Below are 25,018 nucleotides of genomic sequence, written 5' to 3'. Positions count from 1 at the left end.
CTGAAACCGCGGCCTCTTAGCACTTGCATTTTCGATTGAATCTCAACCCAGGATTGCCCAAATCAACGGCGAGGCTGACTTCAATGTCGCCTTGGGGGTCTTTCTTTGTTACGAAGACACTCTAAGACCCGTCTAAGGGCCGTTTTGCCCTTTCTTTGTTTGACACTGTGTACAAAATACCCGTAGTTTACTACATGCGAGACGTTAGTTACGCATGGCCCAGAGATGCTATAACGGACCGCAAGCAACAGACAAGAAACCCAGGGTTGGAGGCGGGCCAGGGGTCAAAGACGGCAGATGAAAATAGAATTACGATCGAAAAATTCAAGGGAACCCAAAGTTTGAAAATTTTAGAAAGTTCTTTCAACTTTCCGATACTAATGTCAATGTTGAAGACCAAATACCATGCTGAATGCCAAAAAAATGCAAATGGACAAGAGTTGTTGAGACCTCGTCCATGGCAGAAACCAATACAGCCGTGCAAAGTTATTGACTCTCCACATCCAGCTCTGGATCTTGCATAATCGGCGCAATCTTCTTTTCATTTTTTTCTTTACCCTCCTTCTGGGAGTCGAAAATCCCAAATACCAAATAAAACACCGAGGAATCAATTGTCATCGCCACGGCAAGACTCACATACATCCACAACAAAGCCGGGTTCTTGTATATGGGAGAGATGGCAATACTCAACGACGCGCCAAGTGCATTTGTCAGCGAGAACATGGCCTGCAGAATGGACTTCATGCTCTTAGGTGACAGGAGGAAGGCCATCTCGTATCCTGCCGGGGTCGCGAAGATCTCGGAGAATGCTTCCAACACGTAGACAGGGATCTGTACAGCCACGCTGATGTGATTGGGAATGGCGCCACCCTGTGAGGCCGCGCATTGCAGGGGGAATTCGTAGCAGGGCCCAGAGGCATATATTAGCTTCTGCACGATGGCGGCGTAGGCCATAGCGAAGGCCTCTAGAACGAAACCGAGCGAGATCCGTGTCACCGCGTTGAGGGTGATGCCTCGTCGACGCAACCATGGGTACAGGAATCTGTCAAACAAGGGGAGGAATATGATGATAACCACCGGGTTGGCGTTGTAGATCATGTCGTTGGGGACGCCCGCCGTGTCCATCTGCGCGGCCTGCGAGATTAGATTTGTGCTGAGCTGCACTCGACAGAGCCACAAAATGGGCCACGCAAGCAGCATGCGGCACGCTTTCAGTCCTTGCTTGAGCTCGTCAATGAAGGATTCACTCCAAGGAACCTGGCGTGCGTGGTGTTCGAGCTGATAGTGTGGCTTGGCGTGGTCCATGCGGAAGCCGCTCCTGGAGGCATACAACGATGCGCGTACAGCATCAGGGAGAGCGGACTTCTCTGGAACACACATAGTGTAATTCCGACGACCAAAGACTAGCAGGGCCGCGGAGATGCTCAGAGCGCAGAGTGGAAGGAGGAAGGCCGCCCAGAAGCCAACGTTCCTCTCGAGTAGGGTGGTCGCGATGCCCGAGAGTGATCCCACGTTGAGGCACCAATAAAACAGGTTATAGATAGACTCGATTGTTCGGTCCCGATCAATGACGACCCGATTCCCGTTGCGCATCTCGACAGTACCATCCTCTTTGGTATACTGGTCGCCGATGAAGGCAGCAAGGTTCGCATTTGCCCCCGACATGCCGACGCCAATGAGGATGATGGAAGTAATGAAAACTCCGCCGCCAGATCTACGACCAAGGACCTCAGGAAGGCTGGAGACGAGCAGCAGGAGGGTTCCGACCAGGTAAATCGCAAAGGATACGACCAGTAGCCGGTAGCGACCCAGCCATTTGTCGGCAGCAATAGCACCGAAGATAGGCGTAATACAGGTGAGAATATAGAAGAGGTTAGAGGTCAATGAGGCGGTCCGTTGGCCCCAGCCTAGCGCACCTGGTCGAAGGGGGTCGTCACGCCCATTTTGCATGTAGTTCTGGAATGGTGCAGAAAGTCCATAGAAGGTGAATCTTTCGGCAAGGGCTAAGAGGGCGACGAGCCAAACGGAGAGTGGGATAGAATCTGCAACGCGTGGGAGTTTGTCGACATCAGGGGTTTCAGATGCTGGCTCAGTTGGCTCAGTTGGCTCAGTTGGCTCAGTTGGCTCAGTTGGCTCAGTTAAGAGTGAGTGGGATTTTTCCATTTATGCCCTGATTTCCTCGGAAAGACAACTATGAATGAAAGAAAGAATGTAAATCGCACAACCACCTTTCTTTCCTCCACGGGACCTATTTAAAATCTAAATACTATGCTGTAAGATATGTTACATCCGCTAGTGCCTATTGGTTTTAGGCCTTCAAGCCTGAGCCTTCCAACTTGACGCTAAATCAACCCCTTGTCAATGGTCAATACGCTCAAATACGCTGCAAATTCCACAATCAGTTACTTGTATTAATGGTACCGAGACCGGAGAAAAATAGATAAAAGGCGTCAGAGCCCCTTTCGATTCAATGCCTATTGAGTACTCATACTTTTCACGATGGAAGAATGTAAGTATAGATCAAATGATCCCGAGATCAATTCTAACGTCGACTTTAGCGATCACAAACGTCGAGATTTCTTGGTGTCTGCACACTTTACCCTCCGAGACTGATTGTCTCTCATTGGATTTATTGGTTCCTGCAAAAGGAGGGGATAGGCGCAACACCATCGATGTTAAGCTTCCCAGGTTCAACTTGTGCAACTTGCAGACGCAGGGAGGAGAATCTCAATGGCTTCGGTGTCTACATGACGTGGTCACTGACCATACTAGCCCCGTTCTTGTGAAGCTTATCCTATCCACATCACATGGCTTCGTTCGCCAGTCAGACTTCCTCAAGAGGCGACTGGTTGACTGTCACCGTGTGGGCAGGGTAGAGTCCTTCCTGGTCCCTGCACAGGAGGTCCACCCGGTGCCTGAGAACTACAAGGACATTACTTCCCTAGCTTCTCTAGCAATGGGTGCAGTGGTGGTTCCTTGCGCTCCCACGCAGTCCATCCAAGCAATCTCTCAACAGATCGATGAAGAACTAGCCAAGCGTCTTTCCTTCCCGTGGAGAAGCCCCGTTCCGATTCCCAGGAAACGCCTCGCGCTCGTGGGAAGTCGGAAACTCTCCGCTCTCGAAGGCTATACCAGCGCCGCAGCATCGTTGAACATCAGCATTGTCGTCCTTGATTTCGCTGGAAACTGGATCGAGAGCCCCAAATGGTCGCATCTCCGAGAGGATTTTATACCATTTGACATGACGGCCGACCAAGGGCTGCCCCGGCGCATTGTCGACGCGATCCAGGCCTACCCCAAGCCCATCGACGGCATCATGACCATCGAGGAACATCTCCTCAGTGTGCTTCCCACAGCGGCTGTCATGCTGGGTCTCCATACATCTCCGCCCGACTCGTGCGTGCTGGCCCAGAACAAATACCGCACCCGGATGCTGGACCAAGGCAATCTCATGTGTCATAGCCTGAAGAGCCCATCAGACCTGGAACAAATATTGAGCATAGATTCCCCACGGCTTGTGTACCCTCTCATTGTGAAGCCAAGTCGCGGCTGGTCCTCGGAGGGAGTGTGGAAAGTCCAGAGCGAGGATGAGCTGCGCGAAGCCACCAGCAGGCTGTGGAAAGACTCATTCACAGCGTGGCATGGACACGAAGTTGTGATCGAACCGTATATCGAGGGACCTGAAATCGATGCCAACATGGTTCTGCTTGATGGCGAGATTCTCTTCTTCGAGGTGAACGATGACTTCCCCAGTCCCGGTGACTTGGAGGGCGCACCCAGCTTTGCCAATTTCGTCGAGAGCTCCAACATGATCCCATCCTGTCTGCCAGCAACCGAGCTGCAGATCCTCGAGAGGTCTCTTTACAACTACGTGAGACTGGCAGGCTTTAGCACCGGAATCTACCACATCGAAGCTCGTCTGCGCCACTCCAGCTGCTATTTCGCAGAGACCAAGGATGGCCTGGTCGATCTCGTGGCCAGGTCTGACCCGGTGTCCGACACTAGCGTCTTCCTCCTCGAAATCAATCCCCGACCTCCGGGCATGCAGGAAATTAATGCCAGTGCCCGGGCTTACGGTGTTGACTACTACAGCCTTAGCGTTCTGAACGCGCTTGTGGACCCAGACCGGTTCCGCGCACTGTCGGTTCCATTTACCGGTGGCGCGCAATATCACTCGCAGATAATCTTCATCCCCGCCGAGGTCGGCGGTATTTACACTGCGGGAGATGTTTGCGGTGAGGCATTGCGGCAGTGTCCTGAACTCAAGGACAACGTTTCCGAAAGTATGTGTTTCCTGCAGAATGGGCAGGAGATTCCAGATCCCAAGTCAGGGTCCATGACCTGGGTGGCATTCTTCATTGTTTACTCTCGGGTCAGTCGGGAGGACTGTCTTCGTGTGGGGCAGAAGCTACGCAGGACAGTGACACGGTATATGGAGGAGTGGGCGGCTAGACAAGATTCTTGACGGCTGTGAAGTTATGACTTGTCCTAGATAGGCGCGACAGTTCAACTGTTGATTCTCCAAGGGCTTACGATTCAATAAAGTGCTCTTTTCAGAAATTTTGAAATAATTGGCGTCAATACTATTGAATCCTCTCGTGGGTATCGGAATTTTTTTGTAAGAAAAGCTTGTAAACAACAAATACACAATTCACTTGCTTGCCACACAGAATACAAAATCCAGATAGATATAGAACTCTGGTAATATTTCGTTCTCATCCTCGAGCGACTGGTATAGGTAGTCGACTATATTTCCATTCCGGATGCCCGACGGCCGCTAGCCTCCTCATGATCCACTGTACAGTTACTACAGTATCCCGGGGAAAGTCGCCCTGCGCCAAGCGCCGTTCGCCGGCGGTCGCGCGGGCGTCGGCCCCACCTCCCGAGGGGCCGTATGCCACAACGGCAAAGCCCGCGTCGCCCGACGGCCCGTCCGGGCGGAGTAATTTAATTATCCGAGACAAGACCGGAGCTACACGTGCCTCGGGCCATTCAGGATATCATTCATCATCATCATCATCATATTCCTCAGGCTTTTCACAACCTTAGGTCGTATGTAGCCCCCCTAACTAGTGTTCACCGATATGTGCATTTTATCGCGTTACTACTGCCTGGCTATTGATTCAGACCTTATTCCTCCTCAACTTTCAGGAGCCAACCGACTCGTCTTTACGAACGCTATAACAGCTCTGTAGATCCTGATATCGAGTTTTGATACTCCTCCGTTCGGTTCACTTGCATCCTGTGACGATCAAGCCATCAGGACACCATCAGTGAGTCAGGACACCGATCGTTGACACTACTAACTACATGCATGTGCGCTAGTGAAAGTACACTAACCAAGTTAAGATAGGAAGAGGCTTCTTCTCTCTCTTCTCCTCTCGAGTCTTAATACTTTTGTTGAAATGCTTGAGTTCATCTGATCTACTTCTTGGCACGCAACACGTCCGACACTCTTAGGTCTACCACCTAGTATCTTAAAATGAACCCGAGGCTGGGCAAGATTCTCAATCTGTGTAGTTATGTTTGACCAGTTTCTTGTACTGATAGTGTTTGTTCCGTTGGAACTGTAGAGAGTCGTACGATCTAGAAATTGTTGAAGCTTAGAGGTGTCCCTTGCCTAGGCGATACTACAGTCACTAGAGAACAAGTCTAGCTTCGGTCTCGAAGACGGGTCAAGTAGACAGTCGTCGGATAGTTTTTTTAATCTGTTTTACTCTGGTTTATGTGGGGATAAAACTTTTAACAGGGTGTCGTCAACCATAGAAAACTCTGCAGCAGAGCCCCCGTTTACCCCGCGCAGTGTCTTTTGGCTTCCCCTCCACAGAATAAGAGGGTAGTGGTACACTGTGGTACTGATACCGGACCCCGCGAGAAGGTAGAAATTATCATCTTAATTACTCGACGGAAGCAGTTACCTAGCGTGCTTGCTAGTGGCATTCACGAAATCGGCTAGCACGGTAGACCTCAAAAGACCCCCAAAAAAGTCGAGGCGAGGCGATTCGACTGTGTAATCTCCCGGAGCCAGCTATTGTAGTTTAGAGGAAAGTTGATCCGTTGCTCTTTGTGACGAGGTATAAGAGGCTATAGACAGGAAACGTGAAGTCTCAATTGATTGGGAATCAGTTTGGTTTTTATACAGACAATACAAGAATTATTTCTCATGTTGTGTCTTTATTCCTGAATGTGCACTTACCTTGTACTGTATTACAACACCAGCTTTTAAATATGATATCGTGACCACTGCAGAATGCAGTCAGAAACTATAGATATGAGACATATGATGCAATGCTACGCTGCTAAGATCGCCATAATGTACCTAGGATATATGCTAGTGCTACTGCGGAATATCACTGAAACCTTTCTGGAGTACACAGTCCGGAAAGTGCCCAGCCAAGATATACAGGTCCCATGGCCTGGGCTATCCTCTCTTTGGATTAGACGTTTGTTTTATTGTGTCTGTATAAGATGTATAATCATCAGTTCTGACTCTGTTCAATTGGCTACATAATGATATACCCGTCATCAGTGAGGCAAACGAGTTTTTCTCGTCCCGCCATCTCCATACTCCACAGTTCCATTAAGTTGTCCTTTGACACCTGGGCAAAGTCACATTTAGTAACGGTAACTAGAGAAAATCAGTCAGATATGGTATCTTTGGTCAAATGGGAAGAGGGCTCAGCCTACTGGTCACTCTTGTAGGGTCCAGTGGTCTTGATATCCAGATATTCCGCCTGGGCTTTTGTCAAGTTCGTCAAGGTGGCGTTGCAGTGCTTCAGATGCAAGAATGCTACTTGCTCATCAAGAATCTTGGGCAGCACATACACACCCACTGCCTTTTTTCCGGCCAAGCCGAACTCAACATACTTCCGGCCAAAATCCTCGTCCTCGGCTTTGTACAGCATGATTTGAGCCAGCACCTGGTTGGTGAAGGAGCACGACATGACAAATGACGAGTGGCCCGTGGCACATCCTAGATTCACCAACCGCCCCTCGGCCAGTAAGATGACATGGCGTCCATTCGGAAGCAGAAATCGATCTACCTGCGGCTTGACGCTCTGCACGCTCAAGGCGTTCGCCTTCAACCACGCCACATCGATCTCGATGTCAAAGTGTCCGATGTTGCACACAATCGCGTCGTGCGGCATCACCGCAAAGTGCTTCCCGCAGATGATGTCCCGACAACCCGTTGCCGTCACGAAGATCTGTCCTGACTGGCGCAGCATCCGCCATTGTCACCACCTGGTACCCGCTCACCGCGGCCTGAAGCGCGTTGATCGGGTCGACCTCAGTAACAAGGACGCGCGCCCCCAGCGACTGCAGCGCCTGTGCGCAGCCCTTACCAACGTCACCGTAGCCTGCGACCACGGCGATCTTTCCAGCAATCATGACGTCCGTAGCTCGCTTGATCGCATCCACCAGGGACTCGCGGCATCCGTACAGATTGTCGAACTTGGACTTGGTCACACTGTCATTCACATTGATTGCAGGCACCTTTAGTGTGTTATTCTTGAGCATCTGGTACAGCTTGTGCACGCCTGTTGTTGTCTCCTCCGAGAGACCGTAGCACCCCTCCAACAAATACGCATGCTTCCGGTGTACCAGGGCCGTGAGGTCGCCACCATCATCAAGAATGAGGTTCAATGGCTGGCCAGACGGGAAAGCCTGCAGCTGTTGCTCCAAGCACCACTCGTATTCCTCTTCCGTTTCGCCCTTCCAGGCGAAGACGGGGATGCCGGATGCCGCGATGGCGGCTGCTGCGTGGTCTTGCGTGGAGAAGATGTTGCAGCTGGACCAGGTGAGCTCGGCCCCCAGAACACGCAAAGTTTCAATGAGCACAGCCGTCTGGATCGTCATGTGTAGGCATCCGGCTATGCGTGCGCCTTTAAGGGGCTGGTCACCCGCGAATTTCTTGCGAATACCCATCAGGCCGGGCATTTCGACCTCAGCGAGCTCGATTTCGCGCCGCCCAAAGGCTGCGAGGGAGAGATCGGCGACCTTGTACTTGAGAGCGGGATTCATGGTGGGATGGGTGAGATTGTTCTATTGTTTTGATAGAGAAAGTTTAAATGGTGGAAAAAAGACGGAGCCTTGAAGATATATCAATCTGCGGAGCAATGAAGTAGTATCGGTACAATGGACTTTCGGTTGGAGACCTAGACTGACAATTCAACTGACTAGACGGAGAAATAGTTGGAAGTACCTAAATGTGTCCGCACTCACATGTCGCAACGACTAATCGACCCATGCAATGTAACATCGCTAGCAGGTGCGGCTCGTATCCAATATAGCCTACAAGCGCTGTGGGTCAGTAGCGGGAGAGATGCCATTCTAGTAGACTCATAATCAGTATGTAGTAACCCAGCGAAAAGTAAAATACATTAGTTGTGGCACTCTTCTACTACTCTAACAGGGGTAAATTTGGTCGCCTGTCAACTGGATCTAGACACATGCATGTGCGGTTGGATACCAACAATTTTGGTATTCGAACAGGAACAGGCCAAAACATGCAGATCCACTGGCCATCTCTGTATTTCAGACATAATACCGCTGAAGAGGCCTTTCCACCAGGAAGGATGCATCTCTCCTTGTTAAGCAAAACGAGGCAATGCCAGTCGGATGATATTTGGCCCCTCCGCCATTGCCGTGTCATTATAGGACGATCACGATGTACTGCCTGATTTATCCATTAGTCACTCGAGTTTTCCTCCGAGGAAAGCCGCTTGCATTGTCATCCCTTATTCCCGAATAATACGCTAGAGAATTCTAGCAGCGATTTGAAAGAAAGCCACCTCATCAGTCAGTCGAAAGGGATGGTTTAAATTGCCGACTTGGATCTCGTCTCTTTCCCCAGGCTCGCAAATTCAACACAAGATGGCGTTTTCAACAGCGTCCCCCTATGAGGAATCAAATGTGTCCTGCGAGATCGGCACTGGTGCAAGCCTTGTTCTGACTGCCAGTGCCTCGGATCTAGTGGTCCCTGTCGCCGAGGAATATCATGTCCAGGAATATCTGTCCAAGCGTACGGCGCTTCTGGCAGAAGAGAAGATGCTTAGGCACGGTAGGTTGCATTTCCCTCCAGCTACATCGTCTTGAACTGATGGTTGTTAGACTTTGCATTTAAGTTGTCGATGTCTCCCAAAGTGCACCAAGCCGCAGCAATCGTATCGCGCATCCGTGCCCAAGAGATCCAGAACTTGCGTCTCAATTCTGTCGAGGGGTCTCGCCTTCAGATGATGACCACGCAGCTATACCAGCGAATACAGGACATGCCCAAGGGGGCATTATTGCATGCCCCTTTGGAACAAATGGTGGAAGTGGACTGGCTTATTGATCGCATGTTCACTGAGAATGACTCCGGCAATGCTGCGTCATGTATGGTGATCTTCTTACCCAATGCGGATCGCCAAGAACAACAACATCCGTCTATTGCATTGAGATTTCTCGGCCCAGATACGCTTCGGAAACTACCCATCTGTTTTGCTTCGGAATCTGTATGGACTGAGACTCGTGATAAGCTAGTTCTCTGCCCACTGAAAGAGGCTGCCCAGTACTTTCCTTGCGGCGGACAGACCGGGTTCAAAGCATTCCTCCAGCAAACCTGGGAAAGTACCCTCACCACCCGTGCAGATTCCGCTCCAGGATCTGCAGCCTCTTGTTCTTTCCTCTCTATCCTGCTGTATGACCCGATCCTACGCACAGCAGTGAGGTATGTGTCTCAAAAGCTTCGTCAAGCGCATTTCAGCTACGCAGAGCTCCGATTGACTCTCCCAAATGATGACCTTTGCTCGGACGTGGACAACCCAGTCCATTGGCACCGCATCTGCCATATCATCCAGGAAGAAATTGACATCAGTCAACGAGATCCCACTACGCCTTTGATTCGTCTCATCTGGACCTCCCCTCTGAATCCAAACAGTGAGAACATCCGCAAGGGCATGGAACACTGCATGCTCGCCAAAAAGTCATTCCCACGTTTGATATGCGGGTACGATTTCGTTCAGCGTCAGCACAGTCAGCCCTTGCTGGATTTACTGCCGCTGATCCTCGGATTCCAGCAAATGACGCACAGCGAGCGCGTGAACATTCCACTGGGTTTCGATGTTGGGGGATGTCTGAGACGATGGCTGCGTTGACGACCAAAATCTCGTCGATGCTGTCCTATTGGGTACCAGATGGCTCGGCTGTGGCAGTGGATTGCATCACCACCCCCAACTGATGAAAATGGTGAAAGAGCAAGACATTGCGATTGGATATTATCCATTCAGCGCGGCTGGCGAGGAGGGTCAATACCATTCGTTGTTAGGGCTTTTGTCCCGCGGTCTTCCCGTTGTGCTCCGGGGATTTGGGTCGCCAACACTGACGCATTCCTTTCTCGATCCCGTCTTGTTGGTCCAAAGCATAGGTCTCGATGAGCTGGGGGCCATGGCTGAGTCATCTATCCGATGGTCGAATATTGACGACGTCGAGCCATCGCGGTGGCTACAGAGCGTCCGCGTCCAGCCGGCAGACGCTACCCCTAAAAGCCATGCTCCTGAAGCAATGGCAGCGCGACTTGGAGCAATATTGCGCCCGTCTCATCCGCGAGTCTGCCCAACACAGCAAGGTTCCGGCCATACTGCACAGGCCTGAACCCGTGGAAGCGGATCAGGACCACTCGGACTACCCGCCCTTGCGTGGCCTTCCCTCCGTCGCCAACATCCACGGCACAAAAGTCCCTTTCGGCCCATGCGCCACAGCTCGGCAGGCTGCCTTGGTATACAGCAAGCTGATGAATATCACACACCCATTCCCAGCTTTCTATACCAAGATTAACGAAGAGCGGTCTTACGAGATCGCACGTCTTTACGACGACCTCATCCCAAGTCCGCACGACCCGGAGACAAAGGCATGCTACAGCGCCTTCTGTACCGAGACTCTTCTGCAGTACCGCATCATTCGAGCCACCGGACTGCAGGTCAGCTACACTCCTGGCTATAACCCGTATCCAAACCCGCGGCAAGCAATACTCGACGTGCAGTACAACAACCACCTGTACGTGGAGCCAACAGACCACGCGTTCGGGGATACCGTTTTCGCTGAAGACCTCAGCAACCCGCTGCTCCAGTACACAGACGAACTCATCGACGGGCGAAGGGCCCGATTGAACGATATCTTCCGCATTGTTCACGACTATTTTAGCCACGTGCGAGAGGGCCTGGGGTTTCGCGCCGAGGGCGAGGATAATGCCTGGCGATGCCATGCGGTCATGTACTCAAAGATAGCGAGGAGAGCTATGACGACCGAGCTGAGGGGCCAGAACACTTGGATCAATTATGGGCCGTATCGCCGCAAAAATCGCACGGCTAAAATGGACGAGACGCATTATGCGCCGCAGAAGGTTGGCCTGATGCCTGAGTGGGTGTCGTGGGCTGGAGTCGAGGATGGTGACCCAAAGTAGACAATCGCTAGTATCTGGATCTGGATCTGATCGGTGCTAAAGGCATGAACTTGACACAGAGTATCAGTATCGGGGGTAAGTATGCACTATATACGAACCAAAGAAAACACCCAGATACAATTTGAATTTGAATAAAGTGTATCATTGTATGTGTATTACTGTTACAGCCCATACACCAGAGCACCCTGGATCACTCGTGTCCCTTATTTAAAGGCGCAGCTCTACCCCCATCCTCTTCGCCCTCTCCAGAATTCAGGAAAACATTTATTCATTGCCGGGACCGCACCCAAAATGTCCACCAACCCCATCCTCCTCCTAGACGGAGCGTTAGGAACCGTTCTCGAGAAAGCCCCCTACAACATCCTCTTCAACGAAAACACCCCGCTGTGGTCCTCACACCTCCTCCTGACTCATCCAGGGGTCCTCCAAGCTGTACATCGCTCTTACGTCGATGCCGGCGCAGACATCATTCAGTCTGCTACATACCAAGCAAGTGTTGAAGGATTTGCCAGAACCTTGAATCCTGATGCTCCAGATGCGGATCAGACATACTCGGAATCCGAAGCAGCGCGATACTGCCGTTCTGCGATTCCGCTAGCCCGAGCTGCCTTTCCGCTCCAGAGCCAGCTCCAGAACACGAGGCGCAACCAGCCACGTCTCGCTTTATCCCTAGGTTCCTATGGTGCAACCATGTCCCCGATAACGGCGGAATACACCGGGCTGTATCCGAGTTATATGGACAGCGTACCGGCGCTGGAAGCGTGGCATGGTAAGCGGCTGCGGATCTATGCGGATGATGCTGGCATATGGTCGGGAGTCGAGTTTGTGGCGTTTGAGACGGTGCTGCGATGGGATGAGGTGTTGGCAATTCGCGGGGCCATGCAGAAGGTGCTTTCTGCAAAGGGCTCTGGGCCTGAAGGAAAGAAATGGTGGATCAGTGGCGTCTTTCCGCAGGGCGATGGGGAGGATATCCGTCGCTGGATTGAGGCTGCGTTAGGGACGAGGAATGGCTGGCCTCAACCGTGGGCGGTTGGGGTGAATTGTACGCGCTTGGAAAATGCAGAACGGGCTGTGGAGTTAATGGAAGCGGAAGTCGTGAGAATGAAGTTGTCGAGAAGGCCGTGGCTGGTCCTTTATCCTGATGGAACTCAGGACGAGGTATTCGATCCTCGGACAAAAAGCTGGGTCAGGCATAGTGAGCTGGTGATGAAGCCCTGGGCGGAAAGATGCTGGAGGGTTGTCGAGGAGATTCGGCGGAGGGGCGTCTGGGGGGGCATCGTAGTCGGGGGTGTTGTCGGACTGGAATTGAGGATATTAAGGCGTTGAGGGAGAGGATTGAACAGTCTGGAAAGTAGATGTTGGCAATCATATAGATGCACTGATGTTATGTGCGTTTCTCTAGTCGTTCGAGCTATACGCACTCTTTAATATACTCCTGAAACGGCTGAGGGAATAAGGGTCTTTGCTCAATGATCGGGCTCTGGCCTATTACAGATTCAATCATTCAAGAACTCGGATACTAGCAAAGATAGGTAGTGGGCAAAGGTTCACCCAAAAGTATCACTCTAAAGGGGCAAATTCGTGGGCTACGTGTAGGCTTTTAGTGAAACGGCAAGTGATTCGTCAAACTCCGATGGCTTGCTCAGATTCTATAAATTCAAGAAGGCCAATACCTATTTCCAACGCTCTGCGGTGTCTCTGCTACAGTCTGTGTTATTGAAGGATATCCACTCACCTTTCTCGTCCTCCTTGCGCTGTGATTTCGAGCTGAGGCGTCATTTCACAAGATGGTAGAGGCTCAGAATCCAGGCCACAATGATTGCGACCAAGGCGAGAGTCAAGGTCCTAGATGATGATAGCTGGGGATGATGTTGGCGCCTACTCTTGTGGTGCTGACAGTGGTACGAGTGCTCGTAGTCCGAGTGATTGTGGTGATCGTAGTGATACGAGTGCTCGTGGTCCGAGTGATTGTGGTGCTCGCAGTAGTGCGAATGTTTGTCGTCCGAACGACATTCACTAGCCATGTTGAAATTGAGAGCGAAAAGGTGCAATAAGTTGTTGTTGATGTACCAGGCCCAAAGTGTGAATTCGGGGTGATGATTGAGAGCTAAATCTAGGGATCGATGGTCTTTATATACCTGAGGCTTTACGACCGCGGAGTGAGACCATGTGAGGAGTCTCATACGGAGCAAAGAACCTCGGAAAGGCGTAGATAATGAAGTTCGAATGTCTTTTTCGGGAACAATGAGTAGAGTTGTCAATATAGTAAGCAAATCTTAAATTGATCGCTCAAAACTAATGATGCCTGGAGACAAAGACATTTTTTGTCACGGCTAGGCACATCGCTAATTCAAGTGGACAAAGCATGGCTGAGCAGACTTGGCAGTCTGAAGATAGATCGGGCCAAAAGCCTGGAGAATCTTCGGAATGGGGCCTAGATAGAATCATATTTTTTGGTTTGATCTACGGAAACTGTATCATCATTTTACAATATTCTTTTAGGTAGTCTACAGCTCACAGATTCCCGTGATTCTCAAGGATTGAAGCCTAATAATCAGGCCACAAGCGCTAGCCCAATCTGGGCCGCGGACTCTACCGCGGCTCCCCAACCACACTCTCCTTCGGATGCGACGTAGCGACCATTTTACTCCATAAACCATGCGTACAGCCGATGATCGCCGGTCAAGGTCTCCAGCAACCCCTCGCAACGGCACGCTACAGTCATGCGAGCCTTGTCGGCGGTCGAAACAGCGATGCGACCATGAACGGCCCGTTTGCCGCAGGTGCATCGCAAAAAGGATCAACGGCCAATGTGTCTACCATCCAGCACCGATGACGCGTCGGAGGGCCTCGGACCATGTCCCTTCTAGTACAACTCTGGTGCCTTCAAAAAGATTGACTAGTCAGCCAACTTCCAAGTAAGCATACCAGAAACGTAGGAATCTCTTCAAAGATCTGACCGTCTATTTCAGTGCTTCGAGCCCAGGCTCAGGTTCTCTGAATGGCGGGCGATTATACGCACCTTTAGAACCGCCTTCTGCACTGCCCGGCTATATGGGCTCCACGAGTTTCACCGCGGTTCTGGCTGAGCATCGCAATGAGATTGTATTTGAGCAGGACGAAAACGTGGACTCTTGTCCGGTTTTGGTTGTGGAGCCAGATCGGGTTCAGTCCGGAGCCGAGGTGTTGCTCTTCCTGTACAATATCAAAGATCGCCACAAGCTTATCGACAAATTCTACGTGCGATCATGGAATGTGGTGGTACCCAAGATGGTGGTAGATGCCATCATGGACTCCATCGACGAGATCTTTGGCGGGTTCAACCACAACGATTTGATGCCCCAACTGCGAAGTCTAGCCACTCAGATCTTCCAGAATTCCTCACGAGCTTTGACCACTCACCAGTCGATGACTGTTAAGGAGTATTGCACTTCATTCACCGGACCCAACTTTCGCTGGGAAGCTCTCGGGAATCTATTTACATTGTGCGGCCAGCAACTAGTGATCACCCCTGAAAATGATCCTGCAGTCGCCGAGGGAGACAATCCACGAGCTAAGGATCGACTTTTGGAACAAGTGACTGCAGCCAGTACGATCTGCCTTAATTTCTGCGACCAGGCCTCCGCTGCCAATGAAATGCTGGCGTATCTTCAGTATAACGATTTTATGCTACGAACACAGCTATATGGAGATTCGAGTATGAATTGCCCCTCGCACAGAAGTCTCTGCTCATAATTGCTGACACTTGAACAGGCTATCAAGCATGGCGTCGACTTGGCGATCTCACAGCCACCATTTACGCCGCCGGCTTGCATGTGGACACCGATACCTCAGAAGATTGTCCTTTTTTTCTTCGGCAATGGCGTCGATGCTGCTTTACATCGGCATTCTACATGGATAAAATGATGGCTACATTCGTCGGTCGGCCGCCCTTGCTGAACTATAGATATTGCACATTGACCCCTCCCTTGGATTTAAGCGATGAAGTCCTTGTAGCAGGAGGCGAGGCTCTAAGTCAGGCGATCTCCGAGCTTGACAGTGCAGGCTGGAGCACAAATGGCGCTCGCCATCGAATGTCAACGGGGCGAATTCGGTTCCAACTCTCCGTCTTCAGAGAGAGGACACTGGAGATCGCATTAGTTAGTCATGAACCGCGTGATCTTGTTCAAAAGTGCAAGTAAGTGAAAAAAAATTATCAAACTGCTACGCTGATCTTTCCAAGCCTGACCCAAGAAAACTGAATAGTGAAATCCGTGAGGGTGTACGTGCCGTGTGGGAGTCGACTCCCGATCACCTTCGATATGATAAAAGGCCCAGGGATGATTTCCACTACGGGTGGCTGACCATTGTTTACCTCTATCTCAACTACTTGTACACTTGCTTCCTGCTTCAGAGTGCCTTGATCAAGCATACGAACACCGGGCAAGAGTTGCTCTGCGATATATCGCGCCAGGTTCTGGGAATCGTGAATACCATCACCACCATGCGCAATCCGATGGTGGGCTTTGATCGGCATTATTCCTGGATTGTGTGTATACATGCCCACGGCGAATGTCGGATTTCGGACATGAGTTACCTAATACTAATGGATTGGTAAACAGGCCCTTACATACGGTGTCCCTAGCTCCGGTGTTCTTCTGCTTGAACTCCTACACCAATCCCGCACACCCGGATCTCACAACGTGGTTCTTCCGCGCGCCGAGCTAGTCCGCAATCTGAGCGTGTTCATCTCGATGCTTTCTTGGATTGCACGGCCTGGCCACGGTAACTATCGCACATGCAAAGAAGCTGAGAAGAACCTGTCTCGCATCTTTGATCAGGTACTCGATCCGCAGCCTGTTCATGCGGAGATGGTGCTTGATGTCACGTCCGAACTGTCCAGCTTCTTGAACTGGTCCAATTACAACAGCTGAGGCTTTTAGCTCTGAATACTTTCCTGCTGCGAATGGGTTCGCGCCGTGAAAATGGGATGATTGATAAGTTACGCATGTGCCATGGGCAAGTTTAGTTCATCAATTCGTCAAATTACGATCATGGGGGTTTATGCAATGAGTCCAGGCATCATACCAACGAAGCAGACAGCCAAAACTTCTCTCCACGTCAGAATCTTCACGGAACAACTCTTGATGGGTCATACCATCCATACATAGTCATTCCCAAGAGGATGGTCTGGCACAAAATACGCCCGATGACATAACGGACAGTTAAAGTGGTCTCCCAGGAACCATTTTTTGAGGCACTCTCGACCATGAGGGAGAAGCCGACCTAACCTTGCATCACCAACACATCCTTCGAGGCTATTTCTCTGGATTCTAGTACAATTGTTACTGGATATTCTGATCTTTTACCAGAATTTTGATTACTTGTGTGGTTCATGTAGTATAATGCCTTGAAGTTGGGCTTTCTTGGGCGGGATTGGTGAAATGGATTACTTAATCTTCCCCTTTTTGTCCTCAAAACTAAGCCTCTGTCGATTTAAATCCTCAAAACTAAACCCTTTTGGATGATGACAACCACATTAAGCCCATTTGGGACAGACATCTCCTTAATTCGATAGATCTGAAGATAGAGCCGACGGACAACCTCATAGCCCCTGTTCTGTCTTCCTTTGCGATGCAATACTCACCCTCGTCATTCAGTCAGTGTTTGAAGTAGCTTTAATTACTTTAGCTCGTGATGGATCAACCACCCTCTAATCCCCCCAAAACCCAAAAGAGGTGGACCTCGAAGATACGCGTCTACTGAAGAAAAAAAAGCATCGAGGATAGCTCAACAGCGGAAGCAACGCCAGTCTGCTCGCGCTGCGCAACGCGCCCAGCAATTCGATCAATACTATTCCATCACGGCGTCTCTACCCACTGACATTAATGAACCTCCATCAACCTACTCATCCTCCAGAAGAACCCTCCATCGCCACTGAGGTTGAGCAACTTCTTCCGCCCCTCAGCCCTGATCTTGGGCCATGGGAACGATCTACTCTAGAAGCTCCGCCCATGGATGATGAGCTGCCGCAAGAATCCACGTCTGATGTGAACAATAGGCTTGCCACAGACACCCCGCCAGAAAGTGCACGAAATGATACCATCCAAGACAGCGCTATACTAGAGACGATTGAAAGGTCCATCCAAGTGGCCGACACATTCGGGGATTCAACTCGCCACCAATCAGATCCCTTTGCAACTAACGCGGCAGATAGCATTCATGACCTCGCCCGCGTCCTTAATGATCAGCTCCAACAACACCATGACTGCTGCCGCCAATGCCATGAGCAGCAGGAGCGTGTACATGAAGCACAGCATACAGAGCATCCAGGCTTGGGAGAGTACATGGACCGGGTTCAGGCAGATGGGGGATATCCAGACATTCTCAGCGCGGCGATCTTCATATTGTAGGGATCCGTTTTAGTAGTGGCAGGGATCTGTTTTGATGGCCGCAGGGATCCTTTTTGGTTGTTACAGCGCCCGTTTGTCTCGGCGAAATTCCTTGGGGGTATTTATTTAACAAAATACCTATTACGGTACTATAAAAAGAAATCTAGGCCTCTCATCCTGGGGTTAGCAACTGAAAAGTCACATCGCTCTATAAATATCCTCAGTTCGATACGGCTCTAAAATCCTTACCAGAACTTGTTCTTCCCTCAGAACTATTCCAGCCATCTAACGACATCTATTAAGATAATGCCTGCGCTCAGTGGACTCGACTATTCCTTCGCGGTTGGCCTGATACTGGTAGCCATATCCCGTCCGGCGTTTGCACTAAAGCAAATCAAATTTGGTGACCTGGACATCACTCACATCTAGGCATAGCAAACCGCAGAGATCTCCCAACAAGAGATATTGCTCCTTCTGGGTGCTCCGCCCTGGGACCTAATTATGAATGTTTACAAATCAATGGAACCCCAGGGGAAGCATGTATAGGATGGGAGTTGTTTCCAAATTGCGGGAAAGGATCATTGGATGATCCAGACTGGACCAATATTCAGGATGCAATGGGCGAGATTGTGACCAAGGGTGATGAATTGTCTTGCTCGAATGTAGGAGCGTGGAATGGAATGCTCCGCACGGCGACATTTTCGGATCGTGATACTAGCCTTTTCAACTTTTTCTTAGCACAAATCGATGTGAAGACACCTACAATTTACTGGAGTCGTAACAATGCCTCCGTCCAGGTGACCCGTTTTCCTCGTTCTCCCTAGTTTCTGGAACACGAGATATGAGATGCCAACGTTTTCCAACCAAAGTTTTTCTCTCAGACTTCTTGTATCTATTATATTTCCGATTGTTTGCCAAGAGATGTTAAACGTTTTACGCGTTCTGTGGGAGAGTTTGCTTCGGTTTAAAGTGCGTGCCGAATATGATACAACCACCTACCGTCTTCGATTGACTTCCCTGTTCCTTACTCTTAGACACACTAGTCGAAATTAGTAGTTATTCAGTGTATCCCCATAAGCTGCGTGTGTATTGCTTCGTTAGTTCAATACCAACTCCCAGGGCATTTATACGCAAATTGTACTTGTCGCGGAATGGTTTGTAAGTAGCGCCTACTATTGGTTCTTCCCGAACTGGCTGGCAGCTGTGGCGGTCACCCACGGTCGCTCAGGTGAAACGATCGGACCGCTAGTGTGTGATATGGTCCAACGATAACCATGCATGCACAGGTTACTCTGAGTCCTTTGCAGAGCTCAATGGGACCGATTGTTCAGGTATAGATTATATCAGCTTGAACTTGAATATTGTTACAGTATATTAACGGTTCCTCAGAGCTTAGCGAGGTCGTAAACGGCACACGCAAAGACTACTCGACTCTCAGTATAGGAGTGTGTGGGATCGAAGGCGGCAAAGATGCCGCCTGGATAACGGTCAACCAGACCGGTGAAGTGGCATATTTTCAACCTCAAACAGCCCTCGGCCTGGTTTCGTCGACTCTGTGAGTCAACCGAGGTGCGAGAATGGCTAAAGGAGCAGAAAGAAGATGGGAATGATTTTCATTTCGTGGTCGGGTTCCACACTCTGTTTGATGCTTCTACAGCAGAGGGCTTGGCCCTGACCTCAACTCACGGTGGTAACTTCTCAGTTGCCCTAAGTGAATTATCTACTTTGCCCGTCCATTACTTCATGGATTTTGGAGCGTCGGCAACCTTTAAGAACAACCAAGCTGTCATGAATCGTTAAATTGCCCCCGAGACCAGATTTTTGCCGTTCGGTTGAAGAAGGTTGTGTTTCGTTTTTTGAAACCGCGCGATGTAGATAATGCTCATTTGGAAAAGACAAGTCGATGGAGAATGTCTTCAGACACACGAAGTGCTGGTGACGAATTATCGGAGATTGTGGAGGCTTCTTTGAATGGCTTCTCGTCTACGGATGAATATAACGAAGAGGACGAGAATGATGACGCCCAATTGACGGATGATAATACTGAGTACCATGTGATGGATGGATAGGGTCTTTGTAAAGCTTTCTCGTTGGCCAGCATGCACTTCGTAGACTCGGAGTACTGGGCAGGCTGTACATAAATTCTGCTGGGAGAGAATGAAGATACCAAGTGATAAGAGTGGGACAATCTCTATAATTTTTTTTGCTGTTATCTCAGCACATACGACCATAGGGTGTGGAGAACAGGGCTTCCCGTCCGCTCAGCCGTACTTAAGCCACACGCCGGCAGGTTAGTAGTTGGGTGGGTGACCACCAGCGAATCCCTGCTGTTGTATGTTTTTGTTTTTTTACATGTCTTTGTTCGTGGCGTCCTAATCTCACCACCTCCCCTAGGTACCCTTGGGCTAAGTAGGTGATGCTTTAATGAGTAAGACTCCCAAAGAGCACGCGGTTATATACATATAATCTAGCTCTATTGTCATTTTAGAAGTCGTCAACCTATGGATCGTACCCATAAATTATAAAGTATTATCACAACAAAGATTTTGTCATTAAAAGATTATACAAGAAAGATATTTCTTATAGTTGGTATTAAGGTCAAATAAAGTTAGTTATGTCCTAAAATCCTACTAGACCTAGAACGGTAGCTTTTTGAACATGGAGTCTGAGACAATATTTTCAGTAACTGAGGTCAACTCAAAGGTTGGTGATTCAGAGATTTGGACCACAATAACACTCATAGTAATTCCTAGGAGACATAGCGTCGCAGCATCAGTCATGACGGCAATAAACGTAAATGTGGGTTGGAACTTCGTTCACAGACGTGACTCATTCCGCATGCTCAACAACCACCTGAGCCGTCCTTTTCTCATCAAGCTCCGGAGGGGTATTGCTATCCCCAAACAGCAAATCCATCTGCTCCAAAGTCTTCCCCTTGGTCTCCGGGAAGAAGAACACATAAGAGACCGCGGCAATGATGTTGAAAACAAAGAACACATAGAAATAGCGGAAACCAATACTGGTGAGCGCGGTCGGAGAGAACTGAGCAAAAACCAAATTCATAGTCCAGTTTGTAAAGGTCGTTACGGAGTTACCCTGGTTGCAAATATCGACAGGGAAGATCTCCGCCGGGTACACCCAGGAGATAATACCAATGAAAGTGTAGAAGAAGCTGAACACGAAGTTCATTGCGACCATGGCACGAAGCTGGTTCTGGTTGGTTTCATCGTAGTGCTGGGACATGGCGGCGTTGGCAACGAGGGCGAGGGCCATTCCTGCGGAACCGATGATCAGGGGCTTGATACGGCCGACTCGCTCCAGTGCCCAGAGGCCTCCAGTACAGTATGCAATGGACAGGGCACCGGAAATGCCAATGATCATGAGTGAGGTGTGGGTGTCAATTCCAAGAGACGCGTAAATGCGAGTACCGTAGTAGTTGATGACATTGATACCGGACAAAGGACCAAAGGCTTGCACAGCACATCCGAAAATAAGACGCCGACGCCAAGAGGACTTGGTGAGAATTGAAGACCAAGTGATACGGGTTGAGGCGCGCTCGGCTTCGATGGCATCGCGAATCTCTTGGAACTCGAGTTCGATGTATTGGTCCTTCTCTGGGGTTCCATCACCGTGGAGTCTCTGAAGGGTAGACAGAGCCTCATCGTGTCGGTCCTTCTCCATCAGCCAGCGGGGGGGACTCATTCAAGAACCAAATGCCGCAGGCCAAGATGATCCCAGGAATGCACTGGAATGCAAGCGGGAAACGCCCTAAACACGACAGGGTGAGTAATTGAGAACGAGATGATGGAAGCATCAATGACTTACATTGGAAAGGATTGTTCACGAATGAACACCCATATCCCAACCACTGAGCAATCAGATATCCCCAGCTCAGCATCCACTGCAACAGACCAGACATCATACCACGAGTCGAAGACTCAGCCATCTCACCCGCGTACATTGGCACAATGGATGTGAGCATCCCGACCGCGACTCCGGCGATAAATCGCCCAATGATCAACATAACCATATTCACCGAGCCTGCTTGCAGAGCACATCCGAAGCACGACACACAAGCACCTGCGAAGACTGAAAGCTTGCGACCAAGACGGTCGCCAGTAAAAACATTGATGATAGTTCCCAGAATAGCGCCTCCTTGGAACGCAGAAACGATGCCGCCAGTGACATTATCGCTGGGATTATTGAAATATTTGATGAATTCACTCTGGCCGATGGTCGAGGTGATGATACCACTATCATAGCCGAAGAGGAAACCTGGAAGCTTCGAGATTAGAAAATGAAGGAATCTGGATCTAAAATGTATTTCATACCCCCAATGGCTAAGAAAACGGCTGATAGAAGCGTTGAGATCTTCGTCATCTTGTCTGTGGTGCAGAATGTAAAACAAAAAGCAGCTCGATCGGCCCAAGCTGATCTGCCCACGGGGATATTTTATACGCTCTCAGGAACTTCAGAAAGCGGGACCCAATTAGATATAGAACCATTCATAAATAGTCCCCAGCATATCATGACACTTGCTGCGACACTCATCCTGCCAGAATTCTAGCAACGTGGTCTCCCCACGGCGAAGGAAGCGCATATAGGAGGGATGTTCTTCCTGTCTAACCATTTGTAGCACGAGGTCAGGTCGTTTCGCATCAGCGAGAGTGTTAAATAGGAATCGCAGTCCGATCTCGCCTGCCCGAATCTTCCTATCTGACACATCATCAAGGAACGCGGCCATTACGTCCTTCTTGTGTTCAGCAGGAACCAAGCCAAACTGTAGGGCCATTGCCTGGGCAATAGCAGTGCGGTCGCGAGAAGGGAAGTTATCCTGTGACGTGTAATACACGTATGGACGCGACGTGTCATCATTTACAAGAAGATGGCGGTTGTATACGTCGTAGATCCGCGCAGCCCATACCTTGAACCGTTCCGCTTCTTCCATCTTTCCAAGCTGACGAGCCATCATCCCCACGCATTGGAGACACTTGTAGTAAATTGCCGTCTCGATATTGGCTTGATGGTTTCCGAAGGCAATTTCACGGCCCCAATCTCCAAGGCCATGTTCAATTAAGCCGCCCTTGCGTTCTTTGCCATACATGTACTCCATATACCGCACTGCACCTGGGAATACTTTCGCAATGACATGTGTAGATGCGTAATAGCGCAGGAGAATGTCAGGTAACAAACACAATGCACAGCCCCAAGTAATCGTGTCATGAAGCGGGCCACACATGTACCGAATCTCAGGGGCCATGGTAGGAACAAGGCCACTCGGTTCCTGCGCATCAAGGATGTCGTCGAGAATCTTGGTGTAGAGTGACTCCATGTCTCGGATGTATTGAGTTGCAGGTGCGAGGAGGTGAGTGACTTCCAACCAGCCAAACTTTTCGATTTGAGGACAATCGGTGTGATAGCTGAAAAGGTTACTGCTGAAGGTCCAGTAGAGGGCATTCAGAAGAGAATTCATGTCTTCCTTGTCTGTCTTCATGGTGCCGAGCTTCCTAGCTGCGGAGGAAATGTGGCGACCCACAGCGGAGTGGATGACTGGGAGACCATCGTCTGCATTGAGCGATACCCCTTCCACCTGAATCCAACGCGCACTGGTGAAACAGAAATCAGGCCCCCAGGTCTCTGGCTGGCCTGTACCAGCAAGGTAAATCTTGGAAAAGACTCCAGTCTCAAATTCTTTAAATAGTGGGTCCGGCATAAGATTGGTTCCGTCTTCCTTCACAGTCTCGGAGTATCGGACAACAATCTCAGAACCAGCCGGCCCTTCGACCACTATCTTCACCATTGTTGATGCATTCTGACCAAGATCGAAACACACCACTCCAGGTCTAGGGCTGTATGTGTTGACAGGCTCGAACGTTTCATGAAGCACGACGGGCGGCTGAGTTTGATAAAAGAGATGCCCCCGAGGCCCTGTCAATGGTTTCGCAGGTGTCCAGCTACTGACATCAAATTCGGGTGTGTCCCAGTTTGCGGGGTATAGCCGTCGATCGTGGTTCGATGCATAAATATTCGCCAGTGTTGTCGCGCTCTTCCGGACTGACCAAGCGGGGTCCGAAATCATGGTTTCGTGTGTTCCATCTTCATAGAAGAGATGCAGCTCGCAGAAGAAGCAAAGCTCATTTCCATACCGGACGTAAGTATTATCTTCGTACATCGGCCAGAAAAAGCGATCATCTCCTCCTTTGTCACCAGCGTAAAATCCATTGCCCACATGGGCGCCCAGGACATTCTCTCCGGCATCAAGCCTGTCGGTCACATCGTAAGAGGTGAATTGGACTCTTCTGTGGTAGTTGGTCCATCCTGGGTCTAGACGATGGTTTGAGGCAGGGTTGCCATTAACACTCATATTGAAGTGACCCAAACCAGAGGCGAACAGGATGGCTCGCGTCGGTGATCTTGCAAGCTTGAAACATTTCCGCAGGTAAATAGGCTTATCCCCTCCGTCGCCGATCCAAACGGCTTTCCACCGGTTCGTCTCGTCCTCGAACCATGTGCGGAAGATGAGACTTGAATGCGGCATGTATGTTTGGTTCATGCTATAGGGAGGCAAAAGCCGCGATCGGGGATACCCTGTGAAGAAGTGCTGGATTGAGCTAGAGAAGGGGTGCTGATTCTGGTCCCATATTGTCACTTTCCAATAATAACTGCATGTCGACTTGAAGCCATCAGAAGGTTTGCAGAGGATATTTCGCTGCTCATTACTTTCAATGCGGCCGGAGTCCCATGCGAGGGAGGAGAGATCAGGACTGTCGCATTCGAGACCCTTTGAGTCTGTGGAGAGAATCAGTCGATACGCAGTTTGGATCGCCTGAGCCTGGTCATTTCTCAATGCCCAGTAGAAACGTATTTCATCGGCGTCGATGCCGAGAACCTCATGGAATCCATGAATACCGCATCGAAGAAAATCCATGGTGTCGAGCGATATTGGTCTTAGCTGCTGCAAAAGCTGGAATGGCTGGAATACGAGCCCCCGGAAGCCCAACTCGTGAGATGTTCAACTGGCATCATGGAACGGCGTTTGGCAGATCGGGAAGTCCGAGTGGAGACAGCGCTGCCCGTTGCTCGGAAGCAATAACCCCGAGCTTTGCATTCTTGGCGGGGTTCAAAACGCCACAACTGGCGCCTTGACGAGGCCAGAAACAGTAGCGGCAAAGCGAAACGCCCTTGTATTACCGAAGATCTGCCGTGG

At 50.1% G+C, this 25,018-nt stretch overlaps 10 protein-coding genes across 10 annotated transcripts; 5 read left to right on the top strand and 5 right to left on the bottom strand.

Annotated features, from left to right (window-relative positions):
- Nucleotides 1-486: 486 nt before the first annotated feature.
- Nucleotides 487-2,163, bottom strand: N7477_004991 (Oligopeptide transporter; the record flags this gene model as incomplete). The annotated part of the gene is made up of 1 exon (XM_056966654.1): nucleotides 487-2,163. One exon carries the CDS (start codon nucleotides 2,161-2,163, stop codon nucleotides 487-489), a length of 1,677 nt encoding a protein of 558 aa, XP_056823435.1.
- Nucleotides 2,164-2,499: 336 nt separating this feature from the next.
- Nucleotides 2,500-4,465, top strand: N7477_004990 (uncharacterized protein; the record flags this gene model as incomplete). Its single annotated transcript, XM_056966653.1, has 2 exons — nucleotides 2,500-2,509; nucleotides 2,559-4,465. 2 exons carry the CDS (start codon nucleotides 2,500-2,502, stop codon nucleotides 4,463-4,465), a joined length of 1,917 nt encoding a protein of 638 aa, XP_056823434.1.
- A 2,218-nt stretch (nucleotides 4,466-6,683) lies between these two features.
- Nucleotides 6,684-8,022, bottom strand: N7477_004989 (adenosylhomocysteinase; the record flags this gene model as incomplete). Its single annotated transcript, XM_056966652.1, has 2 exons — nucleotides 6,684-7,205; nucleotides 7,258-8,022. The coding sequence occupies 2 exons, from the start codon at nucleotides 8,020-8,022 to the stop codon at nucleotides 6,684-6,686; spliced, it is 1,287 nt and encodes a 428-aa protein (XP_056823433.1).
- An 852-nt stretch (nucleotides 8,023-8,874) lies between these two features.
- On the top strand, nucleotides 8,875-10,136 carry N7477_004988 (uncharacterized protein; the record flags this gene model as incomplete). The annotated part of the gene is made up of 2 exons (XM_056966651.1): nucleotides 8,875-9,061; nucleotides 9,112-10,136. 2 exons carry the CDS (start codon nucleotides 8,875-8,877, stop codon nucleotides 10,134-10,136), a joined length of 1,212 nt encoding a protein of 403 aa, XP_056823432.1.
- Nucleotides 10,137-10,519: 383 nt separating this feature from the next.
- Nucleotides 10,520-11,242, bottom strand: N7477_004987 (uncharacterized protein; the record flags this gene model as incomplete). Its single annotated transcript, XM_056966650.1, has 1 exon — nucleotides 10,520-11,242. One exon carries the CDS (start codon nucleotides 11,240-11,242, stop codon nucleotides 10,520-10,522), a length of 723 nt encoding a protein of 240 aa, XP_056823431.1.
- Nucleotides 11,243-11,731: 489 nt separating this feature from the next.
- Nucleotides 11,732-16,353, top strand: N7477_004986 (uncharacterized protein; the record flags this gene model as incomplete). Its single annotated transcript, XM_056966649.1, has 5 exons — nucleotides 11,732-12,432; nucleotides 14,413-15,137; nucleotides 15,194-15,617; nucleotides 15,686-15,968; nucleotides 16,042-16,353. 5 exons carry the CDS (start codon nucleotides 11,732-11,734, stop codon nucleotides 16,351-16,353), a joined length of 2,445 nt encoding a protein of 814 aa, XP_056823430.1.
- Nucleotides 16,354-17,307: 954 nt separating this feature from the next.
- Nucleotides 17,308-17,832, top strand: N7477_004985 (uncharacterized protein; the record flags this gene model as incomplete). The annotated part of the gene is made up of 1 exon (XM_056966648.1): nucleotides 17,308-17,832. The coding sequence occupies one exon, from the start codon at nucleotides 17,308-17,310 to the stop codon at nucleotides 17,830-17,832; it is 525 nt and encodes a 174-aa protein (XP_056823429.1).
- A 1,253-nt stretch (nucleotides 17,833-19,085) lies between these two features.
- On the top strand, nucleotides 19,086-19,611 carry N7477_004984 (uncharacterized protein; the record flags this gene model as incomplete). The annotated part of the gene is made up of 3 exons (XM_056966647.1): nucleotides 19,086-19,142; nucleotides 19,182-19,298; nucleotides 19,342-19,611. 3 exons carry the CDS (start codon nucleotides 19,086-19,088, stop codon nucleotides 19,609-19,611), a joined length of 444 nt encoding a protein of 147 aa, XP_056823428.1.
- Nucleotides 19,612-20,640: 1,029 nt separating this feature from the next.
- N7477_004983 (uncharacterized protein) lies at nucleotides 20,641-22,191 on the bottom strand (the record flags this gene model as incomplete). The annotated part of the gene is made up of 4 exons (XM_056966646.1): nucleotides 20,641-21,483; nucleotides 21,536-21,579; nucleotides 21,637-22,086; nucleotides 22,143-22,191. The coding sequence occupies 4 exons, from the start codon at nucleotides 22,189-22,191 to the stop codon at nucleotides 20,641-20,643; spliced, it is 1,386 nt and encodes a 461-aa protein (XP_056823427.1).
- Nucleotides 22,192-22,300: 109 nt separating this feature from the next.
- On the bottom strand, nucleotides 22,301-24,739 carry N7477_004982 (uncharacterized protein; the record flags this gene model as incomplete). Its single annotated transcript, XM_056966645.1, has 1 exon — nucleotides 22,301-24,739. The coding sequence occupies one exon, from the start codon at nucleotides 24,737-24,739 to the stop codon at nucleotides 22,301-22,303; it is 2,439 nt and encodes an 812-aa protein (XP_056823426.1).
- Nucleotides 24,740-25,018: the final 279 nt, after the last annotated feature.

This window comes from Penicillium maclennaniae, assembly GCF_028827695.1.
Source record: "Penicillium maclennaniae strain IBT 15551 chromosome Unknown utg000004l:1.0-3007600.0:1.0-3009580.0, whole genome shotgun sequence".
NCBI classification, from domain to species: domain Eukaryota; kingdom Fungi; phylum Ascomycota; class Eurotiomycetes; order Eurotiales; family Aspergillaceae; genus Penicillium; species Penicillium maclennaniae.
Note: the sequence above shows the minus strand (reverse complement) of the source record. Positions and strands in the feature narration are given on the sequence as shown.